We start from the raw sequence: 16579 nt of genomic DNA on the forward strand, positions 1-16579 counted from the left end.
CCACCACCACCACAACAACAATAATAATAATAATACTAATAAGAAGAGGAAGAGGAAGATTAAAACTTATTCAACCCAGTTTTAACGAATGTTATGAAAGAAAATTTTATTTAAAGTCACAATTTTATTTGGTATAGAGCTAGTATACCTGCAACACACGGAAATTACATTTTAACTTATGTATTGTTCAACACATATAATTCAACAGCATTTAGAGAGGGAAAAGAAGAGCGTATGGTTCTGCTTGACTTGACTCGTAGTCGTTGCCACCATTAGGAAGGGTCTCTCATAACACTTTCCAGGCAAGTTGTATCTCTAGTTCCTCTAGTTTCTCCGGGATGGAAAAACGGTTGAAAAGTTTTATGTGTGGGTTATTTTAACATGGACAGACTGACTAAACCGAATAGCGAGAGAAGAATAAAAATAAAAAAAAAATTATCACCATCATCGGTCAACAAAACTGATAACGAAATAAACCACCCTTTGCACAATCATCACCATCAAAGGACGCAGCGACAGTTAAACTAGCCTTAATCTTAGCCTCGAGAAAGATCAATAATTTCATTGTATACCTTTTCTTCTTTTTAATTCAATAGCATTTCCATAGCTTGTATCTTGACTATTTAATCTGCAGCACACAGCACACGGCACACACGATGAATTCACTTAGACACCTCACGAAGAGATCAATGCACCTCGCGCAAAGGTCAATCACCAACGCATCTCCCGTAATCGCCAAACAAACCTTACGCCACCTCACCAAACCGACCACCACCACCACCACTAGATTATTCAAACCAGTTGCCGTTTCCACTAGATACCAAAGATGGTACAGTGTATTGACGGAGACGCCCGCGGCCAAGATATACGACTACAAGGGCATAAAAGAGATTGCCTCGCACCCGGAAAAATACCCCGACGCAGTGTTGGTCGACGTGAGAGAGCCCGTTGAGTTCAACGATGGCCACATCCCAGGCGCAATCAACTTGCCCTTCAAGAGCAGCCCCGGCGCGTTGGATTTGAACGCCGAAGAGTTCCAAGAAAGCTTTGGGTTCGATAAGCCTGATGCTGAGAAAGAATTGGTGTTTTACTGTCTTGGTGGCGTGAGGTCTAGCGCTGCTGAGGAATTGGCTCATACTTTTGGGTATAAGAAGAGAGGTAATTATTTGGGCAGTTGGGAGGATTGGTTATCGCATGAGAACAAGAATAAGGCAGCATGAGGAAAGATTGAAGTGGCGGTGGTGGTTGAGATGTTACCCTAATTTCTTTTTCTTTTTTTCTTGTTTCTTGTTTATAAGATGCAGACCTTTCATGAAGCCACCCCCAGTCCTCTTGACTCAAGTTCGTTGCAACGCTTGAATCTATCTGTGTATTCGATGCAGATGTTTATAGATTTTTTACAGGAAATAAAAAAGAAAAACAAAAAACAAAAAAAAAGCTAGTCTAGTTATTATTGGATCTGAATTCCAATTGCTTAAACTCTTTACCCAACCGTCTCTTTCTCTTCCTTTCCATAGCTTTTTCTCTCTGCTGCGGCTTCATACTATCAAACTTGGCCTTCTGCAAGATCTTCCTCTTGTCGCTGCGCTTCAAGAAATGAGGCTGGGTCGATTTGCCCAGTTTGACATCCAGATACAGTTTCTTCTTGTACTCGCGCAAGATCAGATTCTGCAAATCGCGAGTCTGCAACGTGTCCATTCGAGATTTGAGCGACTGGAGCTGCAATTTCAACTCTTCCTTTTCGTATGGGTTAAGTTTCAGCTTGGGGTCCTTCAAGATGGTTTCCATCTTGGCGATTTCTTGCTTTCGGTACTCGTCCAAGAAAGCATAGTTTTTGCGCGCTTGGTTCATGTCTGCTTTGCCGTATGCGGCATCGAATCTGATGTCTGAGTGCAATGATTGCGTTTTGCGAGCGGAGGGTAGGCCGGGGATTTCGCGGATTCGCGAGACGGGTTTTTTGCTTGAGGCGATGGCGGGGGCGTGTTTGCCTCTTTTCTTGCTTGTTGTTGTTGTTGTTGATTCCTCGGGTGCTGAGTCGGACTGCGAGTCGTCTGAGAAAAACTCGTCCTCCTCTTCGTCGTCATCGTCTGCCTCTTGTTCTTGTGGGGCTTCTCGATTGATCTTGAGTTGGGCTCTATTCAATGCTCCGAATGAAATCCGCGACATTTCGTCATCATCATCGTCCTCTCTTTTATTTCCTGCGGCTCGTTTGCTTTTTTTGAGATACTCATCTTGCTCTTCCTCTTCTTCTTCGTCTTCTTCCTCTGTGTACCTCCTGATCCTATCTCGTTTTGGCATTTTGGAACTCGTCATGTCGAGTATGTGGTCAATATGCGATGCCGCCCCATCATCTTGAATATGGAATATATGCTGGCGCTACCATGTGTCGGCACGTGACCTTTTTCAATATATGGGAAAAATAATGATCTACCAGATGCTGCGAAAGTATAGAGAGGGGGGGGGAATTCCAGTGGGGCCCTCGTTTTGCCCCCATGATCTCATCTTCCAGCCAAACCCTCTCTCTCCAGACAGTAGTTCTCTCGTGTGACGGTGTGGATACGAAAGTCGCCTCACCATGTCCACTACAAGTAAGCTGCTGCAATCCGACTCTAGGAATTCTTGCACTGTCGAGTGTATTTTACATAATTTTTTTCCAAGACAAGAAGCAGCCCCCGTTTAGCAAAGTATCCATCTAGCCTAGGGAAAACAGAAGTCGCCTTTTGCTGTTGAGACCAGTTGGCGACGACGCGAAAACGTGGTTTTTTGCAGTTCCTAGGGGAACCGGGCCGCGGCGTGAGTCGTAGCCTGGGTCGATGCTGGTGCCACGTTGCGGCGTTGGGCGCGTGGGCGTGGTGGGAGATTCGCGAGAAGTTACCCCTCTTTCTCGTCGTAGCTGCACGGCGACCCCTCGCCCGGTCACTTTTGGCAGCAGCACCAGCACCAGCACCACCAGAAAAAAAATATTTATTATCTTTTGCGGTGGGGGCGAATCCCGGAGGTTTTCTTTTTTTTGCTTTCTTCTGTTCCGTCCGGCTGTCTCGCGTAGATGTCACGGGGGGAAGAGAAAGAAGCCATCGGAGAGATGGCGATGGACAGTTGCCACAGCTCATGGGAACAGACTCATCTCTCCTTTTCAAAAAGCGGAACAGGTTGAAAGACTGGTACTACTCGTAGTGGTGGTGTGAAGAAGGGAGACGGGGTGGGTCTGCTCAACGCATCTGCAATGATAGGCGCTGTTTAACAGAACTAAACCTCGGAGATTAACCAACCTGGCCCCTCTAAGAGGTTACCACTACGACATGAGCGTTCAACTTGTTGTTTCGTTCCAGAAATCGCAGATTAGACTACACGACGCTACACGAGATTGTATCCTACTGTATACTCTCTATAATCTCTCTTTCTCTGGGTGGCATATCGACTCTCGAGCAACACTTCCTCCTCCGATACAACAACCACCCAAAAAAAAAAAATTAAAAAAAGTTTCGTTCGAATCTGCAACTTTTTTTTTTTTATCTTTGGCATATCGTCTCTTTCTTCGCTATATACCACCGTTTTTTCCTGCCACTGTCATCCCAGCATCAGCATTATATCCATATTCAAGTAGAATGTTGTCTAGATCATTCACACGTATCTCAAGAGTATGTCCCAGTTTTTTTTCCAGCTCCAGCAGCACCCAAACCCCTCCCCCCGGAGGGGGGAGGGGAAACAAGTGAGTTATTGAATTTTGGTGGTTGTTTTTTTTTTCCGAAGAAAAAAAAAAAAAGAACTTGTTGCCAGATCTCCCAGATCAGAGTAAATAGCGCAAGTCATTCAACTAAGGAGGTCAATTGAGTTGGACGAACTTGTCCATGTGGCCATTGGGGACCATTGGGAAGGCCTTGGGGAGAGATGGATCGAGGGGATGCGTCTGTTTTGGTGGTAATTGACAAATGTCCGACATACACCAGGCACACGTTTTTTTTTTCTCCCGCAGTTAATGCCGACCGAAGCCTCCTTCTTTTTTTCCCTCCCCTTTTCGGTACTTCCATTATCACTGCCACTTGTCCATAATGCCGGCCAATCTGTACTGTGAGAGACAGAGGTCAAGTTTGTTTTTTTTGGCAACACCAGTTGTTCAATATCCAATGGCTCCATCCAGGTTTAGGTATATCCCATATCTATCTATATACATACGTGAGTACTAACAGAACTTTTTCCTTCTTTTTTTTTTGTTTTTGTCTAGTCTGTTTCTCAACAAAAGAGATTCTTATCATTGCATGAATACCGTTCAGCAGCCTTGTTGAGCGAATATGGTGTTCCCATTCCAAGGGGTTTCCCAGCCACCACAGCTGAGGGTGCCTTTGATGCTGCCAAGAAGTTGGGAACTAACGAGCTAGTCATTAAGGCGCAGGCTTTAACTGGTGGCCGTGGTAAAGGCCACTTTGACTCGGGCTTGCAAGGTGGAGTCAAGTTGATCTCGTCGGCGGAGGAAGCCAAGGACTTGGCCGGCCAGATGTTGAACCACAAGTTGATCACCAAGCAAACCGGTGCGGCCGGTAAGGAAGTTACTGCTGTCTACATTGTTGAGAGAAGAGACGCAGACAAGGAAGCTTATGTTGCCATTTTGATGGACAGAGCTACTCAGACCCCCATGATTGTTGCTTCGTCGCAAGGTGGTATGGACATTGAAGGTGTCGCCGAGAAAGACCCCGATGCAATCAAGACTTTCCCAGTGCCCTTGGATGCCGACTTGAGCCTCGACAAGGCCACCGAGGTTGCCTCCGTGTTGGGATTCTCCAAGGATGCCGTGCCCGAAGCTGCCAAGACCATCCAGGCTTTGTTCAAATGCTTTATCGAGCGTGACTGTACCCAGGTTGAGATCAACCCTTTGTCCGAAACCCCCGACCACAAGGTGTTGGCCATGGATGCCAAGTTGGGCTTTGACGACAATGCCTCCTTCCGTCAAGAAGAAGTTTACTCATGGAGAGACCCAACTCAAGAGGACCCAAAGGAAGCGGAAGCGGCCAAGTATGGATTGAACTTTATCAAGTTAGACGGAAACATTGCCAACATTGTCAACGGTGCCGGTTTGGCCATGGCCACCATGGACATCATCAAGTTGTACGGGGGTGAGCCTGCCAACTTTTTGGATTGCGGTGGTGGTGCTACTCCAGAAACCATCGAAAAGGCGTTTGATTTGATCTTGTCCGACCCAAAAGTCAACGGTATCTTTGTCAACATTTTCGGTGGTATTGTTAGATGCGACTATGTTGCCACGGGATTGATCGCCGCTACAAAGAACTTCCAATTGGATATCCCAGTCGTGGTTAGATTACAAGGTACAAACATGGCTGAAGCTAAGGAATTGATCAACAATTCCGGCTTGAAGTTGTTTGCTTTTGAAGATTTGGACCCAGCCGCTGAAAAAATCGTTGAATTGTGCCCACCTGTCAAAGCTTAGAGGAAAACCCCCCCCCCCCCCCCCCAAAAAAAAACACCAAAAAAATAGAAACGCACAAACCAAGAGGCCTGTGTAACTTGAACATTTCGTAAGCTAAAGAGGAGTTTATAGAAACAATACTCAACATTAGATTTTCCCGCAAGAACTAGACTTCTAAACCTTTCTATCCTCCCTGTAAGGCATATTTATCGTTATTGATCGCGGTGTTGCAACAGTGTCCCTACGCTCGCGAGAACTTAGCAGTAAGGAAAAGAGAAAAAAAAAATTCCAACCCGTCAATCTCTTGCCACCAACAATTTGTTGACTTGCAAGACCACTACCCGCACCCCTCAGTACATCCAATTGACTCAATAAACAAACCTCACGCTCCATCCAACCCATTTAACCCCCGTTTATCCACAACCACAAACACAACAGGATGTTTTTAACGCGAAGCGAATACGACCGAGGAGTATCGACCTTCTCCCCCGAGGGCCGTCTCTTCCAAGTCGAATACTCCCTCGAAGCAATCAAGCTCGGCTCGACCGCCATCGGGATCCAGACGTCACAGGGCGTCATCTTGGGAGTAGAGAAGCGCGTCACGTCATCCTTGCTTGAATCAAGCTCGATTGAAAAGATAGTTGAGATTGACCACCATATAGGATGCGCCATGTCGGGATTAACTGCCGACGCGAGATCGATGATTGACCATGCGCGTGTATCGAGCTTGACTCACAATTTATATTATGACGAGGAGATTGGCGTGGAGAGCTTGACGCAGAACGTGTGTGATCTCGCGTTGCGTTTCGGCGAGGGCGCCGATGGTGAGAAACGGTTGATGTCGAGACCTTTTGGAGTGGCGTTGTTAATTGCCGGAGTCGATAAGCAGCGCGGGGCCCAGTTGTACCATGCTGAACCGTCGGGGACGTTTTATCGATACGAGGCCAAGGCGATTGGGAGCGGCAGCGAGGGCGCTCAGGCGGAATTGAATAATGAGTATCACAAGAGCTTGACTTTGGAGGAGGCCGAGTTGTTGGCGCTCAAGATCTTGAAGCAGGTCATGGAGGAGAAATTGGATTGTCAAAATGCCCAGTTGGCTAGCGTTACTGTCGACAAAGGGTTCCAGATTTATAGCGACGAGAAGACGGATGCTATCATCAAGGTTTTGAACGAGCAGGCTACTGATGAGGATACCGTTGTGAGTTAGAGTAAAGAAAATAAACAAAAAAAGAAAAGTGAAATAGATCATTTGTATCATTCTGGGAAACATGCTTCTAGTCTCTGGCTAAGGTCAAGTAACTTTCGATTCTCCTTCTCGCCCACCACCTTGATCGTCATTAAGAATTTCCCCAATAGTTCACCAAAGCGTTGGTATCTGCTGAGGAAACTTTCAGTCATGTAATCGAACCTCTTTTGCACCAGCTCGTCATCCATCTCCTTGTTGAACCGCTCCGGTAGCTCCACCGCGAAATCGCGCTGTAGATCGCGGTTTATCAACACCAAGTACCGCTTCATGTGCACGGTGTAGTTCTGGAACTTGCTGATAAAGTCAAAGATATCACGGAGACATTGGATCGTTTCAAATCGCGTGTGGAGCGAATCGTTCAATAGAGTTGTTGTGAAACCCTGGATGTCACGCACTAGTTTCGTCACGGTGTGCTCTTCAACCACATTCTTGTCGTCGTTCCTCTTGCCGATCTGAGAATCGAAAATCGCGTTATTCTTGTTGCTGCTGCTCCATTGCAGCGGCAAGTTGAAAAAAGCCTGGTTCGGGTCCTCGACATTGGATCCGAGATCCTCGCTGTTCATCTTTTCCTTGAGCTGGGTAATCAGCTTTTGCAAAGCTTGATAGTTTTCCTCGGTGACGTCGTGCATGACATAGCTTTGAACTTCACCTACAAACGCCCTTATCCGTGATTGCAATATTCGGCATCGAAGAATCCATTTCCGTGCTTCGACAGTATGCGTCGCGTCTGTCCAGACTTTCGAACAATTGAGCTCCTGCCAGCTCAAGTCGCTCTGCTTTGCCACAAATTTGAGCATAAATAGGAACTTGAACATGAGCTCGTATTGATATGACGTTTGCTTTACAACGGCGAGATTCAAAGGGAAGGGCAAGGATAAACTTAGATCAACGCTTAGAAAAGTATAGTCCTCGGTTTTGTCTTGCCCTGAATGCGGCGTCGAACCTGTAGTGTCGGTGTGATTACGTACACCACCACCCCCAACACCAACACCACTAAAATCCCCTCTCCTTTTCTCGAGCATGGCCGAGGAGGAAAACTCGTCGTCGCCCATAAGTTCCTCAATCATCTCGTAGAAATTTTCTGCAGATATTCGGAAACATTGACTTCTATTGACCAACTCGCAAATTCGAGTTTTGGAACCCACGTCCACCTCGGTCTCTGATTTAAAAATTTCATTGTATTCGCGCTGGATGCTGGATTTGGATATTCGGTACTTGCTCCGTTTCAACTCCGGGTACGCTCTCTGTAGAAAAACATCAATATTGAACGAATTGTTGAGCAAAAAGAGTCTTTGGTAACTAGCGAGCAAGCTTTGCAAGTTGTAACCGTCTAAAAGCAACTTGATCAATAGTTTGTTAGCCCTGCGGTAAAATAGATCAATCTTTAGCTCCAAATCCGGAGCATTGAGGCTGTCGATACGTTGCAAACTTTCATTCAAAAACTCAAAATTCTGGAATCCGGTGCACATTTTGAAAATGCTCAAATATTTCCCTGTGTTGAGTATCTCTAGTTGGATCTTCAGACTTGTAAATTGCTCCAATAGCCCATCTTCCTTGATCCAAAATAGCTCTCTCCAGTAAAACTCGCTTTTCGTTTGAAACTGGCCTTGTAATCTCCCGGACAATTTTGAAATGCGAATCATAAACTCATCAAACGGGTCGTCGACGAAGCCATCTATTAGCCACTGGTTGAGCATGTCAACGTAATGCACGCTTGCCGCGTCAAACACCTGTGATAAATACTCTGTCGATTTCATGTCTCCTTTGAAAACCCGCATTCGTTCTTGTATAATCTTGAGAACAAGGCCACCTTTGCATAGCTTGGATTTCTCCGTGTACAAATGCGAGGCCTTGTTGGTGGCACTTGCAGTGGTGGTGGCTGTGGCTGTGGCTGTAGCGGTAGCTGTAGCTGTTGCTGTAGCTGTTTGCGTCTTTAGCATATCTTCTTCCGAGAACACAGCTGTCGCTCGCTCTTCATCGGCTCGGTAAATGCTCAATGCAATAAGGTAGAGATGTTCAATTTTGATCGACACTTTTTCCAAAAGAATCTGCTCTAAAGAGTTCATGCTGAAAGTTGTGTTGAACTCAAACTCGTTTTCAATCTGTAAAAGCACCGTGTCGTAGTAATCGAGAAACTCGGTTATCGCTTGACAAAGCGCCTGGACCGTTTTCCCGTGGGTCTCATTGTCGTAAACTTGAACAAAGGCTTTCAACCCGCTGTACTGTTTACCAATGTGGCTCATTTTCCTAGCAAGGTTCTTCAAGGCTATATCCAAATTTTTGGCAAACTTGAAATCGGGGCCCCGTATCCTCGAGGAAACGGAAAGCGGGTCGTAGCTCCGACTGTAGTGTATATAGTTTCCTTTCAATCCAAGCAAGACAAAGGTCAAATCCTTGATAATGAGTGCTTCTTGAATGGAGATGTTGTCGATTTCGCTGAGGAGTGGTGCCGAAGCTTTCTGGCTGCCATCGACTGGTGTGTGTATGCACGAACCGAGAACGCCAAACTCATTCCGCATATCCTCCTCGTCTAGGAGGCCAACAAAGTCGCGTATGGTTGCTGGGCTCGATTGCAAGTTCCGTAGTCGAGTGCTCAGCTGCACAGGTGTATAGTTCCCGCGCGGAGACTGAAACAACGGCGATGAGTGAAAGCTCTCCCAGAGCCGTTGTTGCTGTGATTGTTGTGGTTGTTGCTCTTGGTATTGATCCCGAGATCGTCGTGTTTCCGACGGTAGACCACTACCAAACGGTGACGTGAAGTGGCTCATGCTAGTCATATATGGGCGTGGGGAAAGAAAACACTGATTGGTTTACATTGGTTGTAGAAAAGAACAAGAACAATACCCACTGTTGGGCATCTGCAGCTCTTCGGTATGGTGTTGATATCGAGAGGTCGCTCTAATGTCAACAAACGACAAAACAAGAAAGAGATAACGCGTTCGTACTCCAATTTGGTAGCGCGGTCAGATATATCCATACGGGGGGTGGGTGGTTTCTTCAGAAGATTCAACTTATCCATTCCTCGTCCTCATCCTCGCCCTTGTTCTCGTCCTCATCATCACCATCTCCCTCGTCTAGTTCCAACTCCGAAAGTAACTGTCTTGCTGCTAGTTCGGCCTCCTCTTGTACTTGCTTCAAGCCCGACAAATCCTCCAAATAACCCGCTTCATTCAAGCATTGCTTGACAAACTGCCAGCCTCTCTGCTTATACTCAGCTATAACCTTGGTCGAGCAAGCTGCGCAGTGGGCGTAGTTTGGCGCATGGAACTTGGATTGGGTAAAACTGTGCAAAAAACCGCGAATCTGGTGTGGAGTTGCTCCAAACTTGGACGAGCCGTCGTGTTTCGCATTTTGCTTATCTGGATGCTGCAAAAGCGAGACCAATAGTTCCACGGCTAGCGAAGACGCGACAAGAGCACCGCCTGGTCTCGTCACAGTGCACATTTGATCCAAGGTTCTATCCGATAGACTATCCTCGGGCGCAACAATGTCATTGCAGAAATAGCATCCTAATCTTGAACCTTGGTCCTGCTGCACTGAACCATGCCGCATGACTAAGTAACTGTCGAACCCCAAAGCTGCATTGATCACGGTTTTGCCCTTGGCTGCCCCCATCACCGTTGGTAGCCATCGCGACTCCCGCGAGTCCATCAACAAAAATACAACGTCGCTTTCGTCAAATAGTCTATTCAAATTTTGATATTGCGCAGCCTGAGTCTCTTCGTCAGTGATGGGGTGTCCAATCATGGGCACTTCCAATTCAAACCCCTTGGCGTCAACGCCGGGAAAGATTCTCTTGAGGTTGTCGGCAGCTGTGGTGGCCTTGACTCCACCTCGGCCGTGCTCACTAAAGCAATCTTCGAAATTGAAAAGCAGCTGTCTCACGGGGTTGCTATAGGAGACTCTTCCACTATCCACAATGGAGATATCTCTCACTCCCCAGCCTAATAAAGCTCGAGCCACGTAGCTTCCCAAGGTGCCCGCGCCCAACAACAACACTTTTTGATTCTTTATAACGTCAAGCTCAAGCTCGGGAGCTATCCTCCACCTCATTAATCGGAGATTCAAGTCCACTGCCTGCGAAGCTAATTGCCTTGGGTTGCTGAGTTGACTCAAATCGGCTAGTTTGGGGCCGAGCTTGCCTTGGCTCGTTCTTTCCCAGCCCACAATTTTCAAATCCTGGGGTAGATCCATGAGCTGGAGGTCTAGTGAAAACGAGCTGTAGTTATTTCTGTAGACAACAAGCCTAATATTCTTGATGCCCTTGTAGGCCAAAAAGTATAGGTAGTTCTTTAGCTGGGCCGAGGGCCGCCTATCTGAGCTCAAACAGGAATCAAAAAATACAAAACAAGATAAGTCTTTGTCTTGGCTAAACAGGTCAAGGAGCTTATTATCGCTAAGTTGGTAAAACTGCCCCTTTGCCTCTGCCTCTCCGCTTGCTTCACTAATGATGAGCTTCAAAAGGTCCTCATCGACGGACAGTTTCCTGGTAATCTCCCATGAACTCTGCAACGTGGGGAACGCCACCCAGTAGTAAAACTTGTATTTCTTCAAATCTGAAAAGCTAATCATGCTGAACCTGTTGAAAGTGTCGTAGTCAAACTTGGTGGTGTTTTGCATAGACTCAGCCATTGACCGGCCCCATTGGTTGAGTAAGTCTTGCTTGTTGATGGCTTTGAACTCCTCAATCGTGTTTACATTGGTCAAACTCCCAACCAAACTCCAAGCCCCTGCATTTGAATCTGTCTCTGTCTCTGTCTCTGCCTCTGTCTTCGTCCCTGTAGCAAAACTCCTGTCATCAAGTCGAAGGATGGGCTTATCGTCAAATTTGTTTAATTTCGATGGCGGTGACTGGAACCCGCAAATTTCACGTGTGGAGTCGTCTAACTTGTATTTTTCGAGCTTCAAATGAGCCAACTGGGTGAAAAACGAAGACTCAACAAACGATTGGAGAGGTGTGAATCTCAAACTGGGGGGATCTGACGCCATGGTGTGCTCTACCTGTCTCTGTGTGTGTGTGTTGCCTTCCGCTACTTGAAACCCCAAGGCTAAGCAGCGTGGAAAGCGCAATCAGAGAATCTAAATAAAATGTACGTGATAAATCATCACCACCCCTCCACTCACAACCCCAGAGATAAAGATAAAAAAATAAAGGGAAAAAAAACACATGCTTGCCTCTCGTTCATCACTAATCTATGAGATCTACTTTTTATTCCATTGGTGTATCCTGTAAAGTCATATCGTCCAATTCATCGAGCAATTCGTCAAGTTTGATAGTAGGCGCATCCTCATCCTCGTCTTCATCAATATCGTCATTGTTGTCCTCGTCGTCTTCTTCTTCACCACCGTCATGTGGCGCATTCTCACCGGCTTTGTACATATTGATTGTCTGTCTCAATTCCTCATCTTCTTCCAACTCACGCAAGAACAATTCGTAGTCTCTCTCGGCTTTTTCTTGTTCTTGCCTTGCCTGTCTCGAGTCGTCATTGGCAACAATGTCATTATGTTCTCTAGCCATTCTCTTCAACTTCCATTTTCTGTTCTTTGATTTCTTAGATTTCCTTGCATAGTGTTTCTTCACCAAGACAACTTCGGCAGTGTTGTCGGTGTCCAAAGTGTCCCACAACTCCGAGTTGAAGTTTGTGTTTCCCAAGTAATATCCAAGACAAGAGTCGCCTGGATGCAAGATTGCTCCGAGGTGAGATCTGACGTAAAAAGTTTGGTCGTTGCTGCCCAAGTTGCTTGCCCGACTAACTTCAATATCAGCGAGCACGTATTTCCCCTTGACATCGCCCGTGGGCTCAACGTCTAGCACCACAAACTCAACTAGTTGAGTCGCGTCCAATAACGATGGGAACGGAGCTCTCCAGTAAACTTGCGACGACAAATCGGCCGTTTGCAACGTGTTTGGGTCGACGAATTGCATGGCATTGTTGACCTTGCTACACAACACCAACCGTGAGATGTTACCCATCGAATGCGCCAATTTCTTTGGCAAAACCACCAAATCGTCACGACAAATGGGAGCTATTTCAACAGAGTACGAGAATTTGTAACTCGAAGACCCCGAATGGATATCTGTACTCACAAGCTCCTCGGATTTTTTCACCTTAACTGGCGCAACCGAGGTCAAGAAATCAACCATTTTCGCGGCATGGTTCTTTTGAGCGTAAAAGAAATCCAAGCCATCCTTGGTTTCTTGTATCGACACGGTGTCCATGTGTGCATTGTGCTTCAAGATCAACTGCTCCAAATACAAAAACGTTCTCTTGTGGGGCACCTTCTGCCTGATTTGAACTGTTGCTCTCCATGTGTTGGTGGTGTAGGATTTGGCACAATCAGGACACTGCATGGCAATGACAACGTATTCAACTTCAAATGTTTGTTGCACTATAGTATTGGTCATTGCTTCCCCCTGCACCGTGATTTTGACTCTGATTCTTCTCGAGTGTGGCTCTGTCCATATGAAGGAAGCGTCGACTAGCCTCACCTTGTTCAACCCCTTGAGTCTTCGAAGACACAATGCGAGCAACTCCCGTGACTCTAGCTGGGCTCTAATCCACTGGCCTGGAGGCTGAAGAAACCTTTCACAGTTTCTGCAAAAGGAGACGTTTGCCTCTCTAGGGATCCCTTCTGTAATGTCGACATTCAATTTTATGCAATCGTAGCACATAACGAGCCCCTGGGACCCGTCCATGGGAACACCACAGTTGCAACATAAAACAGTTGCCATCGGGCCGCCTGCCCCACCATTCTGGCTTGGGTCAAGCTGAGTATAATTTGACATCTCTGAAGAATTCTATGGTGAAAAGATAAATAAAAAAACAAAAAAAACAAAAAAACCAGAAAGAAACTAGTGGAAACGCTGGTTTGGCCACTGAACTTTTGGGATTTTGGGCTTCTGGGGCGTTTTTTGCTCCTGCTCCAAACTCATCTCAGATTGAGATTTTCGAACGTGAAAATTATACCAGTCACGTGACCCTCGTCCCCAGCTGTTTATCTTTTTCAACTGTCTCTCAGCCGAGTTGGTCGAGCAAACGCATACCACCGACCTAGGTCAATCCAAGTCAACTCAGTCAGCTCACTCAGTAGACTCACGCGTGCCTTTTCAATGGTTGACCGAAAGAGAACTATAGCTGTGAGGTCTGAGGACGAAGACGAAGACGATGTTCCGTTAAACAAAAAGACCAAGGTGGAGACGGAAGACAAAGTGAGAATCAAGAACGAAAACAACGACAACAAAGTGAAAATCAAGACTGAAGACGACGATGATGTCGACGACGCAGAGCAAAATGGAAACGTTGTCAAAGAGGAGAACGGAAGCGAGAATGAGCATGAAGACGGCGACGGTGATGCCGAGGGTGATGCCGAGGATGACGGGGATGCAGATGGCGACGGAGAGGGCGACGAGGACGAGGACGATGAAGTGGAAGAGGAGAAAAAGAGAATTACAAACATCAACTTTGACGGAGAGATATACACATTCAAGGAGAGACCATCTGTGGTGGAAGAGAACGAAGGCAAGATTGAATTCAGAGTGGTCAACAATGACAACACCAAGGATAGCATGATTGTGCTAACAGGGCTCAAGAACATTTTCCAAAAACAGTTGCCCAAAATGCCACGCGAGTACATTTCTAGATTGGTCTACGATCGATCGCACCTCTCGATGGCGGTCATCCGTAAACCACTAACAGTAGTGGGAGGCATCACCTACCGACCGTTCAACGAGCGAGAGTTTGCCGAGATTGTGTTTTGCGCCATTTCTTCAACGGAGCAAGTGCGAGGTTACGGTGCTCACTTGATGAATCACTTGAAGGACTACGTGCGGGCCACATCGCCCATCAAGTATTTTCTAACCTACGCCGACAACTATGCAATTGGATATTTCAAAAAGCAAGGGTTCACCAAGGAAGTGTCCTTGGACAAATCGGTGTGGATGGGGTACATCAAAGACTATGAAGGAGGCACGCTAATGCAATGCTCGATGCTTCCTTGGATTCTTCGCTACCTCGACCTGGGCAAGATCTTGCTCTTGCAAAAGGCTGCAATTGAGCGCAAGATCAGGCTGCGATCGAAATCAAACGTGGTTCGACCAGGATTACAGATATTCAAGAATAACAAGAATGCGGTGTTGGACTTTAAGGATATCCCCGGTTTGGCAGAAGCCGGTTGGCTGGAAGAGATGGATAAACTCGCGCAGAAACCAAAGCGTGGCCCTCACTACAACTTTATGGTCACCTTGTTCTCGGATATGCAAAACCACCCCTCGGCTTGGCCGTTTGCTGTCCCAGTCAACAAGGACGAAGTTCCAGACTACTACGAGGTGATCAAAGAGCCCATGGACTTGTCGACGATGGAGCTGAAACTCGAGAATGACAAGTACGAGTCGTTTGAGCAATTTCTTTACGATGCCAGGCTCATTTTCAAAAATTGTCGCTCCTACAACGGCGAAACAACGACATATTTCAAAAATGCAAACAAGTTGGAAAAATTCATGAATAACAAGATCAAGGAGAGTGCTGAGTACTCTCATTATCTAGACTCATAATATACTACTACTACTACTACCACCAACTATTGGGAACCTATATTTTTTCCACTTTTTTCTTTTCCTTTTCTTTTTCATTAGTCCTGGCTTTGAAATGTTTCTGTTGGGTCTTCTTGCCTTCCTCTTCTCTCCTGTTCCCTCTTCTCCTTCAGGTTCAGGGATCATTATAATTCCGAAGTTCCGGGCAGATCTCAGCAACTACGCGCGTACATAATAATTTAACCCATAGCCAAAAAATTAAAAAAATAGAACATCACAATTGCTCTGTGGATTTCGACTTATCCGGGCCACCTCTTTTCACCAATTGAGTTTGTCAAAAACACCAATTGAGCTCTCACATACAAAGACAGACATACATAGCACACATACGAGCCAATGACAGCCAAAGTCTTTGAATACCGCGAGTCCGTGGAGGTAGCCAATGCCGTGGGAACGTACATCGTTGAGAACCAGGACGAGGCCATTGCATCGCATGGCTCTTTCAACATTGCTCTATCGGGAGGCTCGCTAGGCAAAGTGTTGAAAAAGGCATTGGTTGACAACAAGGACATCGGGTCCAAGGTGAAGTGGGACAAGTGGAATGTCTACTTTAGTGACGAAAGATTGGTGCCGTTGGACCACAAAGACTCCAACTACGGTCTTTTCAACGACATGGTGTTGAAAAACTTACCCCCTGCAGAAGGGAAGCCCCATGTGCACACCATTGACGAGGCATTGTTGACGGGAAGAGAAGGCCAAGTTGAAGGAGCTGACGAGGCAAAGGACAAGGAAATAGCTGCAAAATACGCAGCAGCATTACCTGCGAAATTCGACGTTATATTATTGGGTTGTGGGCCAGATGGCCATACATGTTCGTTGTTCCCCGGGCACGCATTGCTCCAGGAGAGAAAAGAGCATGTGGCATACATTGGCGACTCTCCCAAGCCTCCACCAAGAAGAATCACATTCACCTTCCCCGTGTTGGAGAATGCCACTTCGATTGCCTTTGTTGCTGAAGGTTCGGGCAAGGCACCTATCTTGAAGGACATTTTCACCAACCAAGCTAGCAAGTTGCCCTCTAGATTGGTGAGTGACATCACCTCGGGTGTTTCTGTCTACTGGTTCGTAGACTCTTTGGCCGTCAATGGCGTTGACGTGATGACAAGCAAATATTAGATAGACGATAGACTTATAGAAAGTAGCATTTGGGCCTCCAAGCCTCGTAGCTTATGGGGTGTGTGATATTGCTCTGGATGAATGCAATCAACCTCGTGGTGATGGATCTGTTCTTGCACTTGGTAGTCCCGGGTTTCTTTTGCCTGTTTGGTGAAAGTGTAAAGATAGCTGTCAACCAGATTGAGTAATCTATCGCAGGACCTCTTTC

General features: G+C 46.4%; 9 protein-coding genes across 9 annotated transcripts; 5 read left to right on the forward strand and 4 right to left on the reverse strand. All coding sequences in view use genetic code 12, as the record gives it.

Moving 5' to 3' along the window:
• Positions 1–689: 689 nt before the first annotated feature.
• Positions 690–1220, forward strand: LODBEIA_P17380 (uncharacterized protein; the record flags this gene model as incomplete). Its single annotated transcript, XM_066971659.1, has 1 exon — positions 690–1220. The coding sequence occupies one exon, from the start codon at positions 690–692 to the stop codon at positions 1218–1220; it is 531 nt and encodes a 176-aa protein (XP_066828676.1).
• A 223-nt stretch (positions 1221–1443) lies between these two features.
• Positions 1444–2313, reverse strand: LODBEIA_P17390 (uncharacterized protein; the record flags this gene model as incomplete). Its single annotated transcript, XM_066971660.1, has 1 exon — positions 1444–2313. One exon carries the CDS (start codon positions 2311–2313, stop codon positions 1444–1446), a length of 870 nt encoding a protein of 289 aa, XP_066828677.1.
• Positions 2314–3605: 1292 nt separating this feature from the next.
• LODBEIA_P17400 (uncharacterized protein) lies at positions 3606–5440 on the forward strand (the record flags this gene model as incomplete). The annotated part of the gene is made up of 2 exons (XM_066971662.1): positions 3606–3638; positions 4223–5440. The coding sequence occupies 2 exons, from the start codon at positions 3606–3608 to the stop codon at positions 5438–5440; spliced, it is 1251 nt and encodes a 416-aa protein (XP_066828678.1).
• A 418-nt stretch (positions 5441–5858) lies between these two features.
• On the forward strand, positions 5859–6626 carry LODBEIA_P17410 (uncharacterized protein; the record flags this gene model as incomplete). Its single annotated transcript, XM_066971663.1, has 1 exon — positions 5859–6626. The coding sequence occupies one exon, from the start codon at positions 5859–5861 to the stop codon at positions 6624–6626; it is 768 nt and encodes a 255-aa protein (XP_066828679.1).
• A 47-nt stretch (positions 6627–6673) lies between these two features.
• On the reverse strand, positions 6674–9433 carry LODBEIA_P17420 (uncharacterized protein; the record flags this gene model as incomplete). Its single annotated transcript, XM_066971664.1, has 1 exon — positions 6674–9433. The coding sequence occupies one exon, from the start codon at positions 9431–9433 to the stop codon at positions 6674–6676; it is 2760 nt and encodes a 919-aa protein (XP_066828680.1).
• A 238-nt stretch (positions 9434–9671) lies between these two features.
• LODBEIA_P17430 (uncharacterized protein) lies at positions 9672–11654 on the reverse strand (the record flags this gene model as incomplete). The annotated part of the gene is made up of 1 exon (XM_066971665.1): positions 9672–11654. The coding sequence occupies one exon, from the start codon at positions 11652–11654 to the stop codon at positions 9672–9674; it is 1983 nt and encodes a 660-aa protein (XP_066828681.1).
• A 220-nt stretch (positions 11655–11874) lies between these two features.
• LODBEIA_P17440 (uncharacterized protein) lies at positions 11875–13452 on the reverse strand (the record flags this gene model as incomplete). The annotated part of the gene is made up of 1 exon (XM_066971666.1): positions 11875–13452. One exon carries the CDS (start codon positions 13450–13452, stop codon positions 11875–11877), a length of 1578 nt encoding a protein of 525 aa, XP_066828682.1.
• Positions 13453–13776: 324 nt separating this feature from the next.
• Positions 13777–15216, forward strand: LODBEIA_P17450 (uncharacterized protein; the record flags this gene model as incomplete). Its single annotated transcript, XM_066971667.1, has 1 exon — positions 13777–15216. The coding sequence occupies one exon, from the start codon at positions 13777–13779 to the stop codon at positions 15214–15216; it is 1440 nt and encodes a 479-aa protein (XP_066828683.1).
• A 375-nt stretch (positions 15217–15591) lies between these two features.
• LODBEIA_P17460 (uncharacterized protein) lies at positions 15592–16371 on the forward strand (the record flags this gene model as incomplete). Its single annotated transcript, XM_066971668.1, has 1 exon — positions 15592–16371. The coding sequence occupies one exon, from the start codon at positions 15592–15594 to the stop codon at positions 16369–16371; it is 780 nt and encodes a 259-aa protein (XP_066828684.1).
• Between the last annotated feature and the right edge of the window lie 208 nt (positions 16372–16579).

The sequence above is a fragment of the Lodderomyces beijingensis genome (genome assembly GCF_963989305.1).
Source record: "Lodderomyces beijingensis strain CBS 14171 genome assembly, chromosome: 2".
NCBI lineage: Eukaryota > Fungi > Ascomycota > Pichiomycetes > Serinales > Debaryomycetaceae > Lodderomyces > Lodderomyces beijingensis.